Raw genomic sequence first — 19455 nt, forward strand, 5'->3', positions numbered from 1 at the left:
AACAACCACCCTCCCACCCCCCACTTTTTAATTTTTTTTGGCTGCACTTTGTGACATATGGGATCTTTTAGTATCCTGAGCAGGGATTGAACCTGTACCCCCTGCAGTGGAAGCATGGGGTCTTAACCACAGGGCCACCAGGAAGTCTTCTAACAGTGTTTATTTAGTGACCTGTGCCTTAGAGGAAAGCAGTCGTCCCAATCATAACCACACTCCAAGTGCACGTGCTGTGGTTGTTACTTTTATTTTTCAGTGGTGCCTTTTGTGTTAGTTACTCAGTCATGTCCAACTCTTTGTGACCCCATGGACTATAGCCTGCCAGACTCCTCTGTCCATGGAATTCTTCAGCCAAGAATACTGGAGTGAGTTGCCATTCCCTTCTCCAGGGTATCTTCTGGAACCAGAAATCGAACCTTGGTCTCCTGCATTACAGGCAGATTCTTTACCATCTGAGCCCCTGGGAATTGTCATTTTTAATCTAGTATTTTGTGAATACACTTAACAGCATCTCTCATTGGAGGATTCATCACTCTAGTGACAGGAGTAGACTGGAGCAGAAGTCAGGAGATTTTAATTTTAGTCCTGTCTATGTGGCCTTGGGCAAGTCACATCAGCTCTCCAAGTGTGTTTTCTAAGCTTTCTCAGGGCGTTTTTTCAGTCTATGGGTGGAGAGTTTGTTACAACATCTCATAGTCCCCTGGAGCCTTGGGCTTTTTTGTGGGTGTGGTTGGAGGTGCATGTGGGCAGGTGGCCATCGGAGTGCATGGTGTTTGAATTTCTTTGCTGAGCCACCCTCCTCCCTCTCGGCTGCTGCATTCCAGGTCGTCTGAAGACTTCTCTTTATATCCTAGATGTCATCTCATGACCCATCTCCTTCCTTCACAGAGACTTCCTCTGCCTTCCTGCGTGGACAGGTCCTTCTTGCCTTGAGCTGCCCATTAAGTTACTATCATGAAGCAGCATTGGTTTTCCCTCTGTTTCCCAGGACAGCATCTCTCCCCAGGACAGAACCCATAGCTTTCTGGACACTTTACGGTGTTAGAACTGCTACTAAAGGTCTGTGCATGTGTGCTAAGTCACTTCAGTTGTGAATGACTTTAAGACCCTATGAACTGTAGCCCGCCAGGCTCCTCTGTCCATGGGATTCTCCAAGGAAGAATACTGGAGTGAGTTGCCATGCCCTCCTCCAGGGAATCTTCCCAGCCCAGGGATTGAACCCATGTTTCCTGAGGCTCCTGCATTGCAGGTGGATTCTTTACTGCTGAGCCTCTAGGAAAGCCCTACTAAAGGTTCACTGCAGCTCAAAACAAAATATCAGGTCTCCAGTTTACGTGCTGCCTCCCTCTCCCCAGCTTAGGTTTCAGGAGCACATGGGGGACCAACAGGTGGAGTAGGTACTATTTGTTCCCTCTTCTTGATTATATTTTTTCCCCATAACAAAGACTTGGAGATGAGTAGTCAGTGGCTTTGTTCATGATAGCCCCAAACTGGACACACCCAAGTATCCATTAACAAGTGCATGAGTGAATAAACTGCAGTACATCTATATAATGGGATACTAGTCATCAATAAAAAGGAATGAACTGTTTTTTAAAAATTTATTTTATTGAAGTATTGCTGTGTTACTTTCTCATATACAGTGAAGTAATTTAGTTATATGTATATCTAATAGTTTGCATATGCTAGTCTCAAACTTCCAATCTATTTTTCCTCCCCCTCCTCCACCCTCCTTGACAAGCACAAGTCTATGTTCTGTAAGTCTATTTCTGTTTTGTAGAAAAGTTCGTTTGTGTCATGTTTTAGATCCCACGTATAAATGACATCATATGTTATTTATCTTTCTCTTTTGACTTCACATGATAATTTCAAGGTTGCTGCAATTGGCATTATTTCTTCCTTTTTTATGGTTGAGTATAGTCCATTGTATATAAACACCACATCTTCTTTTACCTGTTGATCTATCAGACATTTAAGTTGCCTCCATGCCCTGGCTATTGTAAATAATGTTGCTGTGAACACTGAGGTGTGTGTATCTTTTCGAATTATAGTTTTGTGCGGATATATGGCCAGGAGTGGGATTACTGGACCATATGGCAGTTCTGTTTTTAGTTTTTTGCTGTTTTTTTTTTTTGAGGAACTTTCATACTGTTTTCCATAGTGGGTACGCCACTGTAGAAATGAACTATTGCTCTACCTAACAACAGGGATGACTCTCAGAATAATTATGCTCCGTGAAAGAAGCTAGAAAGGAAAGAGTACACAGTGTTTGATTCCATTTATATAACACTCTAGAAAATGCAAATTGGTCTATAATGGCACAAAACCCATCAGTGGTTGCTTGGGAATTGGAGGATGGGAACAAGAAGGAGGAGGTATGAAGGGGCAGGAAGGAAGTGAGCAATGGTCAGTCTGAAACATAGTTTTAGTTTTACTAGGGGCAGGGGAGTGTTCATTCTGAGCAATGACAGGATTGCCTGTTATCTCCCCTCGCCATTCATGGTGCTTTAGATTCTCCAGTGGCCAACGAGGGAGGAGTTGGAGAAGGGAAGGGAACTTTTGCTCATCTGGAGCTGTTTGTCCTGTCTCCCGGTGGCTCAGTCTTGACTGGTGCCTGGGCACCAGCTGTCTGTGGCCTCCTTTTGGCAGTGAGATCCCCTCGATTCTGGGACCCTCTGGACTTTGGAATCACACATTCCCTCGTGTGGACCTTAAATTCTGGCTGACCTTGGCCGTCATCCTCCCTTCCCCCAAACCTTCTCCTCTCAGCAGGATTCCCTTGAGGTTCCTGCCTCTCTGCCACCCCTGCTTCCCATCATTTTTCAGCAGGGACCTTTCCAGCTGCCTGGAGCTACCCCCCAGCTGCCCTCCCGGTGCCTCTTGTCCCAGGGGAACCCGCGTCCACCGGTCGCGCCATCCCGGATATGCAGGCAGTGTTCAGCGCTGCCCTCCTCGCCTGCCAGCCCAGGCCTTCTCCCCTTGGTCCCTCCACACCTCCAGCTGCTGGGATCACAGAAGAGCGGCTGCCTTATGCCTCCTGGGTGTAACGTGGAGGGACAGTGATGTCAGTTACTATGTAAGGTAGAAACATAGTGAGGTTTCTGTTGGAGGGCAGGGTTGTGGGAGGGTAAAAAAGGCCATGTTTTAGAAGATTCTTTTGGACACCCTCCACTCCACTGCCCCACACCACCCCAAATCTGTTTTAAAGTGATTTGTAGAGCATTAAAAACACACATGCACACAAAGCAAGCATTTTGAGACACTTTTACCAGCAGAGGGTGCTCTGGAGTATAGATTCTGAAAACACATCACATCCCTTTCATTTCAGTTCAGTTCAGTTCAGTCGCTCAGTCGTGTCCGACTCTTAGCGACCCCACGAATCGCAGCACGCCAGGCCTCCCTGTCCATCACCAACTCCCAGAATTTACTCAAACTCATGTCCATCGAGTCGGTGATGCCATCCAGTCATCTCATCCTCTGTCGGCCCCTTCTCCTCCTGCCCCCCATCCCTCCCAGCATCAGGGTCTTTCCCAATGAGTCAACTCTTCGCATGAGGTGGCCAAAGTACTGGCGTTTCAGGGACTAAAGAGAAAATGCCCAGCGTCTTTGTGATATCCAGCTGAATCCTACACTGAGGACCTAATTCTGTTGTACCTAATTCTTGGGGGAAGTTAGGAGTGGGGGAGGTTTGTTTTTTAACAAAGGTAATCCCTTGGGCTTCCCTGGTGGCCCAGTGGTAAAGAATCCTACCAAGCAGGAGATATGGGTTTGATCCCTAGGCTGCGAAGATCTTCTGGAGAAGGAAATGTCTACCCACTCCAGTATTCTTGCCTGGAGAATTCTATGGACAGAGGGGCCTGGTGGGCTACAGTCCGTGGGGTCACAAAGAGTCGGACATGACTGAGCCACTAAACAACAAATACTGATCTTAATATTTATCACCTGTCTGCATAAACCATCTTTACATGTTCACTGTGGTCCCTAGTAATTAAGATATGCATATACAGCTGACCCTTGGACAATGTGGGGGTTAAGGATCCTAATAACTTAATCAGCCCTTTATGTATGTGATTCCTCCCTGTCCACTATTTATATCTGCAGATTCAACCAATCCCAGGCTTTGTCTCTCTGTGGTATTTACTGTTGAAAAAAGTCTGTGTGTAAGTAGAATCATCTTACTCAAGGGTCAACTGTGTTTGTGTACACATTTGTATATGTTACACGTATGCCAACGTGTAAAATCATTACCTAATGCTTAACTCTCTGTGGGCACTCAGAATGTACATTTCTGTACTCCCCCTTCCCCTGCTGAGGTTCATGCACATAAAGATCCTGCGAACGCTGGTGTGCCCAGCGTAGCCCTATAGGGCAAGCACAGTCAATTCCTGTGTTCCTCAGGAAACTCTGCCTCACCTGCCCCTTTCTTGTTGGATAGTTTTGGGCTTGAGCATTAACTGTTTGGCAGCTCTCTTCCTGGTCAACACAGTTCACGTGTTTGCTCCCCAAATACCTGGAAGCCCTTACCCTGGGCCCACCACTGTGCCAGGGTCAGGTGGTACCTAGGAGCAGAGATGGGCAGGCTCTGACCCTGATGGAGGATGTTTTGTCTGTAGTAAACTACACTAAATAAACATTTTTAAGTTTACAGAGAGGCTTGGGGTCGGGGGTGACCCATGACAGACTTCCCCCCATATTCAGTTTGTGTGTCCTTTTAAGGACACCCTTGTCCTCTTGACCTTAACTTTGATGCTTGAACCTGAGGCTGCTGGCATATGCGTTGGTTGGTGACCCTTCACTCCCTTGTGCTATCCCAGGGGGTGCACTTTCACTGGCTCCTGAAGATGGATTCCATCTGTTCATCTCAGGAGAAGCGGTCCTTGGGGTACTCCTGATCAGACCGTGTGTGTCCAAGGCTCACCGCTCTCGTCCTCTCTTTCACTGGCGCTGCATGAAGCAGTAAGCCCCATCACGCTGCTAGACGCGCAGGGCAGAGCATGGTGGGGAAGACAGAAAGTCAGGAAGCCAAACCAAAGACCTGGATGGGAGAAAGGCTGCAGGGGGCACTGCTCTGAATTCATGACACAGCTCCTGACGGGGGAGAATTGTTTTTGCCTTAGAAAATTGGATTTGTTGATCATCACTTTTCTCAGCTGCCCCCACCCCCCACCCTACAGCTCAGTAGGGGAGAAAAGAGAACAGTTGATTCTTTTATAACTGAGCTTATGTGCCAGAGAAACAATCAGGTGGATGAGAAAGAGTGACTATAACATGTTGAGACCCCCATTGCTCATTTTACTTTGAATGTGTTTTCTTTTCTTAGAATGTTCTGTTGTATCTATTTCTGGCATACCCAGCAACATATCACAGAGTGCTGGGGTTTCTTTCTTTTTTCTCCCTCCTTGCTATGGTAGCACCCAGTATTGGGAAAGCTGATTTCAGGACTACCCATTAGAAATGTTTAGGTCAGTGCATGTCAAATTGCTTATGAATGACTGCCCTGTGTGTCTGCTGCTGACACTGTCTCCTGTTTTCATAACAAATCCATTATGAGTCCCATAAATGAGAAGCCGTCCCTTTAAGTGATTAGTTTGACATTTGAAAGTTTTCCTAGATTACGTAAAAGTGCATGTACTTTCAAATTATGAAAAAACTTCCTCCACCCTCTTCTTGTTGGATTCTAAGTGGAAAAAGTTATGTATATTAAAGAAATGTCCTGTCCATGAAGATTTGGTTGTTAACACAAGCATGTGACCATGGAGTCCAGAAGCTCTAGCATAAAACAGTTTATGAGCTTTTTTTTAAAAAAGGGTAATAAGTTTGATGAAAGTCCACATAATCTATGTATATGTAAATATTAGTTATGTGTCTTGATGTTTTGTAATACAGTTTATAGATAGTTTAAAACATCAGGGTTGAGAGTTTAAAATATTAAGAAGTGATCATCTGTTAATTTTCTCTTAATATGAGGTTCATGAAGAGAAGCTGGCTCTCTCCTTTGACAGATGTCTGTCAAAGGAACGCCCAGCTGTTTTTTTTTTACCATATTGAGAATAAAAATAGATTCATCTATTGTAGGATTTTTATGCTTGTAATAATAAGTTTATTGTTTAAAATACAAAGATTCTGTTCTCTAGAGGAATTGCTATTATCAGTATATTAGTTCAATTTAACACTTATTTCTGTTGTTTTCCTATGAAGAAAAAAAAAAGCCTTAAGTGAGCCAGTGGTAGAGATGTTGACTTCTTGTGGACACAAGTGCAGCTTGACTCAGACTCTGGTCTGAATGGATCATGCTCACTCCTCCATGAGGTATTCACTGAAGAAATTTCATAAAAACCTATTAATTGGGACTAGATTCCCTGGAGGTTAGTCCTGGTTGCTTCTTATCTCTAAATTTCGTGTTTGATGGCAGCGGAGTTTGTAGGAGTTGTGTTCCCGAAAGCGCTGTGTCCTGTGTCTGTTGGAACAGCACATGTGAATCTAACAGAATAAAGTACATACGCCGTTGAATAGTTTGCATGATGTCTGTCAAAGGTTCCCTTGGTAAATATTACTGTCTTGGTGAGGCTTAATACCACAGTATGCACAGTTAAATTTTCTCAGTGAGTTAATGTGGCTTCTTTAAGAGTATAAAGTCTGATAACCCCATGTTTTATGCCCTTCCTTTTGATAACTAGAAATCCACATGGCAGCTATTATTGACTGGTGTCCCTCTTCAAAACCAGAAGCCACCACTTTAGAAGGTTTCCTTCGAATGGTATAAAATATGTCAAGATGAGAAGCCAGGTTAGATGATGCCTTGCATGGTGTCACAGGTCAGGTTCAGTGGGAGTGCTTTTAAAACCTTCGCCTATGCTGGGGACAGGGAAGCCTGGCATGCTGCAGTCCATGGGGTCGCCAAGAGTTGGACACGACTGAGCGACTGAGCTGACTGATGCTCGGGAGTGAAGGTAGAAGGGGGAGGAGTTGAATAAGTCATGACAAGGGCTTCAGCCAATCCTACAGGGAGCTCCTATGAGCTAGGTTATTAGCCCTTCAGCATTTGCCCAACTAGGAGTGAGAGATCTGGGCTTTTGTACCTCTGCAGTAATTAGTCATTGCATGTGGGATGAGCCCAGAAGAATATGTCCTTGGGAGGACAAGGCCCTGAGGTTCTCAGCTGAGTGCTGTCTGCTCCCAGCGCCCCGCAGCTGGGGGAACGAGTGCTTCAGCAGACTGCCGCGTCCACTACAAATGCTGCTGTCTGTGAGGTGTGTACTTAAGAATGAATATGTTAATTATAGCTCTCTGAACCAGGTACTATGCCATCATAGCAGTTGTGAGAATGGAATAAGTCAGGCAATCATGTTTAGAGGAATTCTGCTTCTCTTTAAAGAACTAGTTAGAGACCATTCCTTCCCCGAGACCTTTTCCTATCTCACTCTTCTTTCCAGCGCCCCTCCCTGTTAGATTTCTCAGTATTGATGTTTAGAGTATTACTTTATATCTGTGCGTGCATGTGTGAGTCTGACTTTCCCAGCTGAGCCCTCGATCTCGAAGCCCTGTCCTGCTCTGATCTATGTGTTCTAGAGCCTGGCTCAGCTGCAGGAGACTCTCGGTAAGTGTTGCTTGAATAAACAGCCTCAGCGCTGACTCCCCTAAATAGTAGATGCCTGTGTTTGGTGGCACATGTTAAATCCTGTCTTCAGTAAAGGAGATGGAAAGTTGCCTGGCCGGGGATTCTCCTGTTAAAACCAGCCACCATTTGTGACAGTTTTATCTTCAACCTCATCTACCCCAGAGCAAGGGAGGATGGCTTTTGGCTTTTTTTTTTTTAAATCTGTCAAAGTCATCTGGTTATGGATAATGAATAGCGAAGTACCAGCAGATTGCCAAATATTTTGTAGGCTTCCCTAGTGACTTAGATGGTAAAGAATCTGCCTGCAATGTGGGAGACCTAGGTTCAACCCTAGGTCAGGAAGATCGCCTGGAGAAGGAAATGACAACCCACTCCAGTTATTCTTGCCTGGAGAATTCCATGGACAGAGGAGCCTGGTGGGCTGCAGTCCATGGGATCACAAAGAGTTGGACATAATTGAATGTCCATAATTGAATGTCCCAGAAAGTGACATTCTGTGAATACCACATTCTTTATATATTTGAATTTTTCCTGTTCCAGTAACTTTTATCAACAAGGTATTGTTAGATATTAATAATATCAATAGATATTATTCCTGTCTTTCTTAATTAGCATTTTCTAAAGATATTTAATCAGTACTCTAAGTGTAATTCAACAAATGACCTTATACAATTAGACTGTCAAGGTAACTTGTGTCTAAAGGGAAATACACTTTTTTAAAAAGAATTGTCAGTAGTAAGAATAGTAAAGAGTTTTAGCTTTCATCCTGTTGGTGTTGTTTGAAATATAATCAATAGACTTAGTATCAACAAATGTAAATATTTTACTTGCAGTAGTTCTTAGAATTTTGTTTTTGTTAAAATTTATTTATATAAAAGGCAGATTTTCATGAAATAAAATCATTTTGACTTAAGGAAAATTTGCTTAAAATTATATGGACATAAGTGAAAGGAAGCTGTGACTTAAGAATTACGTATTTCATAATTCATGCTAGCATTGCTGCACCCCTGTTGCAAAAAGTCAGTGGTTTTGAATGAGGTTAATTGATTCCAGAGAACATGGTTTTTCTTCTGATGTCATATTGTTTAAAGAAAAACAGTATTTTGTGAACTGGAGTTTATATGTTCATGAAGGTCTGATGGGACCCTTGGCTCTCCTGCTTTTCTGTTTTCCTTTTATCTGGATTTCAGCAAATTCACTTTCTGCTCTTGAGATTTAAGGTCTCCTCCTCAATCAACAGTATTTTTGTCTTCCCCTGCCAGTGAGTCCCAAAATTCTGTTTTTAAACTGTCTTGAAATAGTTTGAATGTGAGGCGGTGGTTGAATATACATTGTTACTGATTACATTTTGGTGTAAGAAGGTATTTCCTAATGTATGTATTTTGGAGCAACAATGACTTATAAATGCTTGAGCATTTGAAAATTCAGAGTTGTTTGCAGTTGAGCATATTTGTTTAGTGGCTATGAAATATCTGAGTTGTGGGGAAGAGAGACTGACTTAATTGGCATCCCAACAGCAATTCCCTTGGACCTTCCTGCCTTAGATTAAATATGAACTGCGGCAGCCATTTAGTGCAGCCAGAAATACCGAGAAAAACTCATTAGATGTGCTTGAGACAGCTGTCATCGAGCGTTTGGTGTGCTTCTTGCAGTGAGTTTCACTGCCCTGTCATTCTGTTGGCTGAATCACTGCTGCTGAATTAGCCATCATTTATGATTGATGTAGCATGACTTTAAGCACCAAACTGTAAGAGTCCGTCTTTGTTTAAAGGACAAGAGAACAAAAGTATGAAGTATTATTAACGAGGCTGCTTTCCATTACATTTAATAAAGTGACAATTGTGATGTTGCTAATGATATTCTTAATAATATAGGACAGTTTGAAAATACGGTGAAACTAAATTTCTGTACATTGGTTTATTGACTATGTATATGAAAAACTTAAGGAAAATGTATAAAAGACTAGAAACAAGAGTATTTAACTCACAGGGCAGTCAATGAAAGGGAAGAGCTTATAAAGAAGTTTATCTTAATTAAAAGTTTATATTAATACAGTATAAAAAGGAAATGAGAAGGGAAAAGCAAGTTAACTAGAATGTTAAAAGTAAGACGTAGAAGCAATAACAATTAGAAAGACAAAATAAAGGTTCTTAGATTGAGTTTTTCAACTCAGTCAACTCGGATATTCATTTTCAAGAAACCCACTTAAAACATAATGACAAGTAATTTGGATGGAGGATGGAGATGCTGCTGCTGCTAAGTTGCATCAGTCGTGTCCAACTCTGTGCGACACCATAGACGGCAGCCCACCAGGCTCCTCTGTCCCTGGGATTCTCCAGGCAAGAATACTGGAGTGGGTTGCCATTTCCTTCTCCACTGCATGCATGCATGCGTGCTAAGTCACTTCAGTCGTGTTCAACTCTGTGCAACCCCATGGTCAGCAGCCCACCAGGCTCCCCTGTCCACAGGATTCTCCAGACAAGAATACTGGAGTGGGTTGCCATTTCCTTTTCCAGGATGGAGAAAAGAATTCATGGAAGTCATAAATGTATATGCAGTTTCTCCAAAACCATTTGATGATCTTTGAAAATACTACGAGAAGCCTAGACAGAGATGGAGAGAGTGTACCTGAATCATTTGGCCTCTTGTGTAACTTGTGACCAAAACTCATACAAGAAAATGTGATTCAGTTTCTTGGAAAGGAGACTGCTTCAGAACTTAGACAAAATGTCACAAAGAAAGAACAGCCACATTAAACAGTTTTCTAGAATCTTTTATCAAACTATACTTACTTGGAATCCCACTTCTGTTTTACAAGTACTGATTACCTCTGTGCTTTAAGACAGTTTTTTTTTTCTGAGAAAAAGATGTTCAACATACAGTGTGCTTAAAAATGCTGGATGTCTTAGACACACATAGCTATTTTGATTAATTTATAAATGCAGAAGAGACCTAATTGACATACACTTGGTTTACAAACCTGCTGGTAGAAAGTGGTTGGATATTTCCAGACAACTGGAATCTAATTCCTCCAAGTCTAAAAGCTTGATGCTGCGAGTAAGTAAAACCCTAAATTATCCTAGTGTGTAATAAGATAAAAACTATGTCATTATTAGGTTTTTGTATGAATCATAAATATTTTCTTTTTAATTAGTCCTCAATTACACATTCTTAATTTTTACATCTATGTATTTTAAACATTATACGATAATATACCCTAAAAATGTATCCAATAAAGAATTAAAAATGAGTTAAAAACATACTGACAAGTCTTTGCTTCTGGCCGTAAGTGTAACTGGTGCTGGGCTAGCCCTGCTACCATAAACAGGTAGAAAACTATACGAAATGGAAAAAAACATCTGTTTTAGATATTGATCTATAGGTATCATAGGACTATAATCTGTGAGAGAGATGTTATCCTATGATAGCCCCAGGTTTCTGCCTGGAGGAATTTTCTGATTCTGGCACAAGGAAGAAGAACCCCCAGGATATTGCAACCTCACTGAACTAGGGATCCAAAGATCCGAATTCAGGAAGAGTGAGGCCACTGGAACTTGCAGGCACAAAACCAAAGGAGGGGCACCACCCATTAAGAGCCCTGGGAACCTTCTTGGTGTCCCCCTGAATCTTAGACTGACTGTTAAGCTGTACACACGTAGACCGAGGCTCCATGACTCAAGCTGTGAACAACCACCAGGAACTTGTAAGCTGACAACTACTAGAGATTTAACAAGTGGGAGATTTTCACATTCTGACCAATTAAAGTGGAAAGGACTTGTGAACAACCAGGGTATTCAGCAAAGACCCCAGAATGGCCATTCATGCTTTTGCAGTATGACTGGAGACTTTCCCCAACAAAGCTTGAAAATCAGCCTTGAGTGGATTAAGCTGACCTACAAAATGAACAGCCTCAAAACTTTTTAAAGAAAGACCCCCCAAAAAAAATCCAGATGGCATTCAGAATGTTCAGTATCCAACTTTAAAACAGTACTAGATGTGTAAAGAAGCAAGAAAATGTGACTTATAACCAGGAGAGAAGTTAGTTAATAAAACAGATCTAGAAATGACAGTAGTAGAATTAGCAGATATGGACTTTTCAAAAGCACTTATGAAAATAAATTTAAAAGGATTTTAGCAAATCTTAATGTAAATGAACAAAGAAACAGAAAATATAAAAATAACCAAGTATTTTTCTAGAAGTGAAAAATAAGCTATCTGATTCAAAAAATTCTCTACATGGGCTTAATAACAGATTAGATACTATAAAAGGAAATATCAGTGAATTTGAAGACAGCGTGTTGAAGCTAAGGCATGGAGAGAAAAAAAAATTGAAACAAAAGCAAATACAGTCTCATTCAACTGTAGAACTATACTAAGTGACCTGATATGAAGTCTTAGGGTAGGGGTGAGGGGATACAAAAATTATATGAGGAAAAAGCAGCCAAAAATGTTATGAATTTGATAAAATAGACAAATCCAAATATTCAAGAAGCTCAACAAATATGAAGGAGATGACTCCAGTTAAAGCAAATTATTATCAATTTGCAGAAAACCAAAGATAATAAGGAAATCTTAAAAGCAGCCAGATATGAAAGCACATTATATACAAAGGGGAAAAACATAAGAAATGACTTCATCTGAAACCGTGAAAGTCAGGAGACAGTGGAAAGGCATCTTCTTATGAAACCTACCTTGACTGCCATATTTAAAACCACAGTCCCTCCCCACACGCCCTGCCTCCCTTACCCAGGCCTGTTCATGTGTTCTGTATGACGTCTATCATTTTATAATACACTGCATTGTTGTTGTTGTTTAGTGGCTAAGTCACGTCCAACTCTTTTGCAACCCTATGGACTATAGCCCTCTGGACTCCTGTCCATGGGATTTCCCAAACAAGAGTTTTGGAGTGGGTAGTCATTCTCTTCTCCGGGGGATCTTCCTAACCCAGAGATCGAACCCGCATCTCCTGTGTCTTCTGCATTGGCAAGGAGCTTCTTTACCACTTGCGCCACCTGGGAAGCCCCAGTTTATCTTTAGCACTTAGGAAAATGTCTTGTGCATAATAGCTGCTTAGCAAATATTTATTTTATGAATAAATGAAAGGATAACAGTTGTTGGTAAGTGCATTAGTTAGAGTTCTCCAGAGAAACAGAACCAACAAGATATTTGAATATCTTATATACATATATATTATATATATATTTTTAACATATAACATATATTAACATACAATATAATTATATATATTATATATTTTATATCCTGTTGGTTTGTATATTATATGTATATAGGGGCTTCACCAGTGGCTCAGTGGTAAAGAATCTGCCTGCAGCTCAGGAGATGTGGGTTCAGTCCCTGGGTTGGGAAGATCCCCTGGAGAAGACTATGGCAACCCTCTCCAGTATTCTTGCTGGGAAAATCCCGTTGACAGAGGAGCCTGGCGGGCTGAAGTCCTTAGGCTTGCAAAGAGTTGGACACAACTGATCACACAATATATAGGCAGAGACAGAGACATTTTTTTGAAGGAATTGACTACTGTGATTATGGAGGCTTGACACTTCCAAAATCTACAGGGTAGGCTGGCAGGCTGGAAACCCAGGAAAGTTTCAGTTCAGAGTCCAGAGGCCACCTGCTGGCAGAGTTCCTGCTGGCTGGGGAAGGTCAGGCTTTTCTGCTAAGGCCTTTAACTGATTGGTTGAGGTGCATCACATTACGGAGGGTAATCAGTTGTACTCAGAGTCCACCAGTTTAAATGTCAACCTCATTCAGAAAAACACTTGCACAGAAACATGTAGAATAATGTTTGACCAAATATCTAGGTATCATGGCCTAGTGAAGATGGCACATATAATTCATCTTCAGAATAGGACGTGGAAAATAACTGATATGTGAGTGTAAGTCAGTAAAATCACTTAGGAAGATAATTTGGCAACATCTGGTGAAGTAGAATATGTGCATATTGTATCACTGAGCAGTTTTACTTGTAGTTAGAAAGTTATGACCAACCTAGACAGCATATTAAAAAGCAGAGACATTACTTTGCCAACAAAGGTCCGTCTAGTCAAGGCTATGGTTTTTCCCATGGTCATGTATGGATGTGAGAGTTGGACTGTGAAGAAAGCTGAGCACCGAAAAATTGATGCTTTTGAACTGTGGTGTTGGAGAAGACTCTTGAGAGTCCCTTGGACTGCAAGGAGATCCAACCAGTCCATCCTAAAGGAGATCAGTTCTGGGTGTTCATTGGAAGGACTGATGCTGAAGCTGAAACTCCAATACTTTGACCACCTCATGTGAAGAGTTGACTCATTGGAAAAGACCCTGATGTTGGGAGGGATTGGGGGCAGGAGGAGAAGGGGACGACAGAGGATGAGATGGCTGGATGGCATCACCGACTGGATGGACATGAGTTTGAGTAAACTCTGGGAGTTGGTGATGGACAGGGAGGCCTGGAGTGCTGCGGTTCATGGGGTCTCAAAAGAGTTGGACACGACTGAGCGACTGAACTGAACGGAAACTGACTGATGTACCCCAGGAAACTTGTATCTGAAGGCACAAGTGTTGCTTGGCCAAAGAAGGACAAAAACCACAAACGAAGAAAATGGAAATAATCTAAATGCTCATGTGGTAGGAAGATGAATCAATTATAATGTTTTCCTAGACTGGAATATTTTACCTCGGTTAAAACCAGTGAAGCAAATATACATGTATCAACATAGATTAATTTTTAAAATATTGAATGAAAAAATTAGTTGCAAAAGGATATATATAGTCTGATACTACTTATATCAATTTTGACAACTCAAAACAGTGTTATTTGTTGCATTAGTATTTATCAAGATTCTTTTTGCTACCTAAGATTCTTCTGTTTAGTATTGTAAAAGATAGCTGCTGAAGCACAGCCTTTTATTTCTGCTGCCTTGTGTAGAGGGGACTAAAGATCCATGTAAAAAGTTGTTCATTTGTTCAATAGAAACTTGTTAATGTGAACATTATGAACCACAAGTGAACTTTTGTGCATTCACGCCCATTATGCTAATTCTTATGTATTTAGTACAGCTTTTAAAATGTGTAACCCATGACAAAAATTCAAATTTAGGATATTAATATTCAGAATGACAGATAGCATGTATTTTTCAGTTAAAGAATAGACTTTATTTTTTTAAACTTTTGAAAAAGCACAATTGGCATAGATTATTACGTTAGTTTTAGGTGTATGACATAGTGATCCAATAATCAAATATATTACAATAAATGATCACCATGGCAAGTCTCATAACCATCTGTCACCATACAAAATTATTACAGTACTATTGACTATAAAGAATAGGCTCTAAGTAAAAGTCATTTTGAGTCATGACATTCAGTTATATATACTGATATTTTCAACTTAAATATTTCACTATGTTTTGTTAAAATAAAGTGATTAACTGCAAAATAAGTTAAAATTGATGTTATCTTTTTTTCTAATTTTCTTATCCAGTCATAAGTTTGCGGTAAAGATACACCAGTGAATTTTTTTTTTAACTTAATGTGTAACATGTTCTCACAAAAAATATATTCTACTAAGTTCCCTGTGCTGTTTTTGTTTCCTTTGTAGTTATCTGATGACGGTCGCTATGTCTTATTGTCGATAAGGGAGGGATGTGATCCTGTAAACAGACTCTGGTACTGTGACCTCCAGCAGGAGCCCAATGGCATCACTGGTAAGCTATCTTTCAAACACAGATGATTATTCCAGAGAGCCCCATTAAAAAGCAATTATGCTGGTCTTCTAATTGATTTCCCAAGAAACCTTCTTCCATTTAATCATGTCATCTCAGGTCTTAATGATCTTTTCTTTTGATATTATTCCTTAAAATGAAAAAAAATTGAACAAAGCTCTTGTTGGCTTTAGCATTTTTTCTGTAGGTCGAAGCTAACCATATTTTTTGTATGTTTCTCTGTGTGAAAGTATCCTGTCTGTATTGCAGATGGAGAGTGTTCAGGAGAAGCTGACCCTTTGATGTATAAAGTATTATTACTGTCTAGATGTAATGGTGCAGACTGTCACGGGAAGGAGATCAGACACCCATGACAATTTATCAGGCTAATATGTGATCATAAGACAGCTTCTCAGTACTGGACACACATGCAGTAGCTTGACTTGCTTCCTGAAACTGTAGGTATGAAGATAGGACCAGCTAGTTGCAAATTCTGGAGATGGCTTATTTTAAATGTTGTTTTCCTCCAACATTTATATCATATCAGCACCATCATCAAGCATTAAAGCTTTTCAACAGCACTATTTACTGTGCTGAGAATTCCCAGACCTCAAAACCATCAGGGATATTAGCACCCAGTGCGCGAGCACATGCTTAGTTGCATCAACCATGTCTGACTCCTTGGGACCCCACGGACTAGAGCCTGCCAGGCTCCTCTGTCCATGATATTCTCCAGGGAAGAAGACTGGAGTGGGTTGCCATACCCTCCTCCAGGGGATCTTCCCGACCCAAGAATCAAACCCGTGTCTTCCTGCGTTGCAGGCAGATTTTTTTTTACCACTGAGCCACTGGGGAAGCCCTTAGCACCCAGATAATGGCACAGTTACCCCATATTCTGGTTAATATGAAATAAATACATTTGAGAGATGTGTGTGTTCAGTCTCTCAGTTGTTTACGACTCTTTGTGACCTTATGGGCTATAGCCCGCCAGGCTCCTCTGTCAGTGGGAATCTCCAGGCAAGAATGGGTTGCCATTTCCTACTTGAGGGGATCTTTCTGACCTAGAGATTGAATCCACTTCTCTTGCGTCTCCTGAATTGGCAGATGGAATCTTTATCACTAGTGCCACATAGGAAGCCCCATATTTCAGAGATAGTTGACACAAATTTTTAAAATATACAATATTGTACTCATGTCTAGTTGTTGATTAGATTCCCTCATTATTAGTATTTTATCTATATTACATTATGATCAGAAAATATATACCATTTTATATTATTAATTGGGTATTGCCTCATTTTTAAACTTCTTTGAGCAAGATCCGTAAAGGAAAAAGATACATCCATTTTGATCTCATGACTGCTACATCCACCTTGGTTTTCACGTTCTCTGAAAGATGCACAACACCGCTCAGGAACCACTCACCTGAGCTGCAAGTCCAGCTCTGCACAGAGCTGAGCATGGACGGTCGAATCTTAGACAAGCTGACAGGTGTTACTGTGCTGTGGTCCTCCCACGGTTTCCTGCTTGGGCCTAGGATGGTGGAAGGGCCTTTGCCTTTCTCCAGTTCATCAAAAATTTCAGGTACAGTGTCTTCCTCCAGACAGTGCTGCTTTCATTTTCTATTCATTACTCTATTATATCTTTAAATTATTAGTAGGCCTGTTATTAAAGGATACACAAATTGCTTAATAGACTCCAAATGCAGAGAAAAAATTTCCTCCACACTTTCGCACTCTGAACTATTTCTGTGTCCACTTTCATAATAAACGGTCCTACTTTGAATGAGACTTAGCAAGTGCCAGTGCCTCTGTTTTCTTCCTGACCACTTAGGGTCCTTACCTTTTTTTCCCCACTGCCTCTCTCTGCCCCATGTTTTCAGCATTTATGAGGAATTAATGAGGAGGGCATGATACGCAGAGATTGGGATTCCAGGAGGAAGGCAGTGTAAAGGTGCCCTGGGCCCTCATACATAAGATTCTAGTCCTTGCAGCCATGAATGAACGTGAGGAATTAAAGAGGGAAGCATTTAAAAAAAATCCTGAAGGCTATGTTCAGGTTGGAAGATACTTAGAGAATATGCCACGTCCTGGCGTTCCTTCCTAACTTGATCTTTCCTTGACTTATGAGACCATTGCCTTTGTTTTCTAGGTGATTTTTGTGTAGCTTAGGTGAAAAACCCAGCAGAGAGTAATCACTCAGTAAATTTAGCAATTATTGTTTTCCAAATTGTTCTCTCTTTAAAAAAAAAAATTCTTCTAGAGGAACTTTAAGATTATTTCGCCTTGATCTGAACAAAAACCAGCTATATGTTTGACTAGGACTACGTGTAAATCTTCACATTTGTTTGGGACTGTACCTCTGAGTTATATAGGAAACTACATATTTCTCACTAAAGTTATTGCTAGGTATTTTATGTTTGTGAAATATTGATGGTTAGTGAGTGTATCTGTCAAGGTTTAACCAGAGAAGCAGAACCAGTAGGAGATATATATTAAGAGATTTATTATAGGGAATCGGCTTACATGATTAGGGTGCTGGCTGGCTAGGAAAGTCTGAAACCAGTAGGGCAGGCCGTCAGGAGGGACAGGCTGGAACTCTCAGGCGTAGGCTGACGCTGCCAACCACAAGTGGAATTTCTTCTTGTTCAGGGAAGCCTCAGCTCTGCTGGAAGGCTCAGGTCTACCCAGGCTATCTAGGATAATCTCCTTTACTTAAAGTCAACTGATTATGGTCTTTGATCATATCTATAAAATACCTTCACAGTAACACCTAGATTAGTATTTGATCAGTTAACTCACTACATCAGTTGAGACAAGTGGATGTATCAAAAAGACCTTCCCAGTGAGCTCATGGAAAACCATATGGAAAGGAACAGAGCAAACAAATCTTACAATAACCTGATACTGTTTTTTAAAATGAGAATACTCAACTGACCGGTGTGTGGAATTCATTGAGTTAAAAGTATAGAATATCCTGTATACAAGAAAACACAATGTACGTGAATGAGATAGAAGGATTTTAAGATGTTGGGTTGCACACAGATGGATTCGGAGCAATTTGTAGAGTGTTCTCCAGTGATAGCTGCTAAATTCTGGGTATGGTTCTGGGCCTGTCTTTTTTTTCTTTTTTGCTTTACTAGCATTAAACCTATGAATAGCATAAGCCTCAGAGGAGTTCTTTTGAATGGCAGTCCTAGGATTCTGAAAGCTCTCAACAGTTGCAGTGATTGACCAGTACTAAGAAAATGAACTGGAAATCAGTTCCCACTCTTGTGTTCAAAAGTCAGTTAATTGTGTAGGTCAGGATTAGAAAGATCTTTGTGTGTGTGTGTGTGTGTGTGTGTGTGTGTGTGGTTGGAGGGGGTGGTAGTGTGTGTGTGTTTTAATTGATTGCTGATTTGTTATGAGTTAATTATATGATTGGGGCTTCCTACGTGGCTCAGCGGTAAAGAATCTGCCTGCCAATGCACGAGGCACAGGTTCAATTCCTGGATCGGGAAGATCCCCTGGAGTAGGAGGCTACCCAATGCAGTATTCTTGCCTGGGAAAATCCCACGGATAGAGGAGCCTGGCAGGCTACAGTCCCCGGGATTGCAAGCAGTCAGACACATCTGAGCGACTGAGCACACTTGCACAATTACATGATTATGACTGGTTAGAAGAAGCTAGTGCTGTGGGTGAGTTTAACTGTTGAAGGCACTGAGTATGTTTGGTTTATAACAGGAGAGACACAGAAGATTGATATTGTGATTGTTAAATTTTTTAAAATAGTTCCTCTTCATTACAGTTGAATATAGTGAGATAGTAAGACTTTAAACTCTCAACTGTACCACTAAATAATTGGTGACCCTGGGAAAGTTATCTTCATACTTGCACAACTACAAGTGAGGCAGTGGTACCTACTTTGTGATGCCTACTTAGCAATCGTGAAGAGTAATGAAAATGCACAGAAAAGGGCTTAGCAGGGTTCCTGGCATAGAGTGGATTCTCACATATGCCTGCTTTCTTTATCTGTTTGTTTTTTGACTGGAAGGGGAATATTTGGAGTCATCACACAATGGTTTTAGGTAGTAGATTAAATAGATTGAAGTTGCCCTAAAAATAATGTACCTTTTGTATCAAAGCTGCTCTAAACACA

The 19455-nt window shown here is 41.0% G+C and overlaps 1 protein-coding gene across 2 annotated transcripts in view; it reads left to right on the forward strand.

The window, feature by feature from the left end:
- The window catches only part of PREP (prolyl endopeptidase), a 133324-nt gene that overhangs the window by 38755 nt on the left and 75114 nt on the right, over positions 1–19455 (forward strand). For both annotated transcript variants that reach the window (XR_009690994.1, XM_061132020.1), the window contains exon 7: positions 15213–15318. Coding sequence is in view for 1 of the 2 variants with exons in the window: in XM_061132020.1 (XP_060988003.1) it covers positions 15213–15318 (106 nt within the window). In the remaining variant the exon portion in view is untranslated. The remainder of the gene's footprint in view (positions 1–15212; positions 15319–19455) is intronic.

The sequence above is a fragment of the Dama dama genome, chromosome 28 (assembly GCF_033118175.1).
Source record: "Dama dama isolate Ldn47 chromosome 28, ASM3311817v1, whole genome shotgun sequence".
Classification (NCBI taxonomy): domain Eukaryota; kingdom Metazoa; phylum Chordata; class Mammalia; order Artiodactyla; family Cervidae; genus Dama; species Dama dama.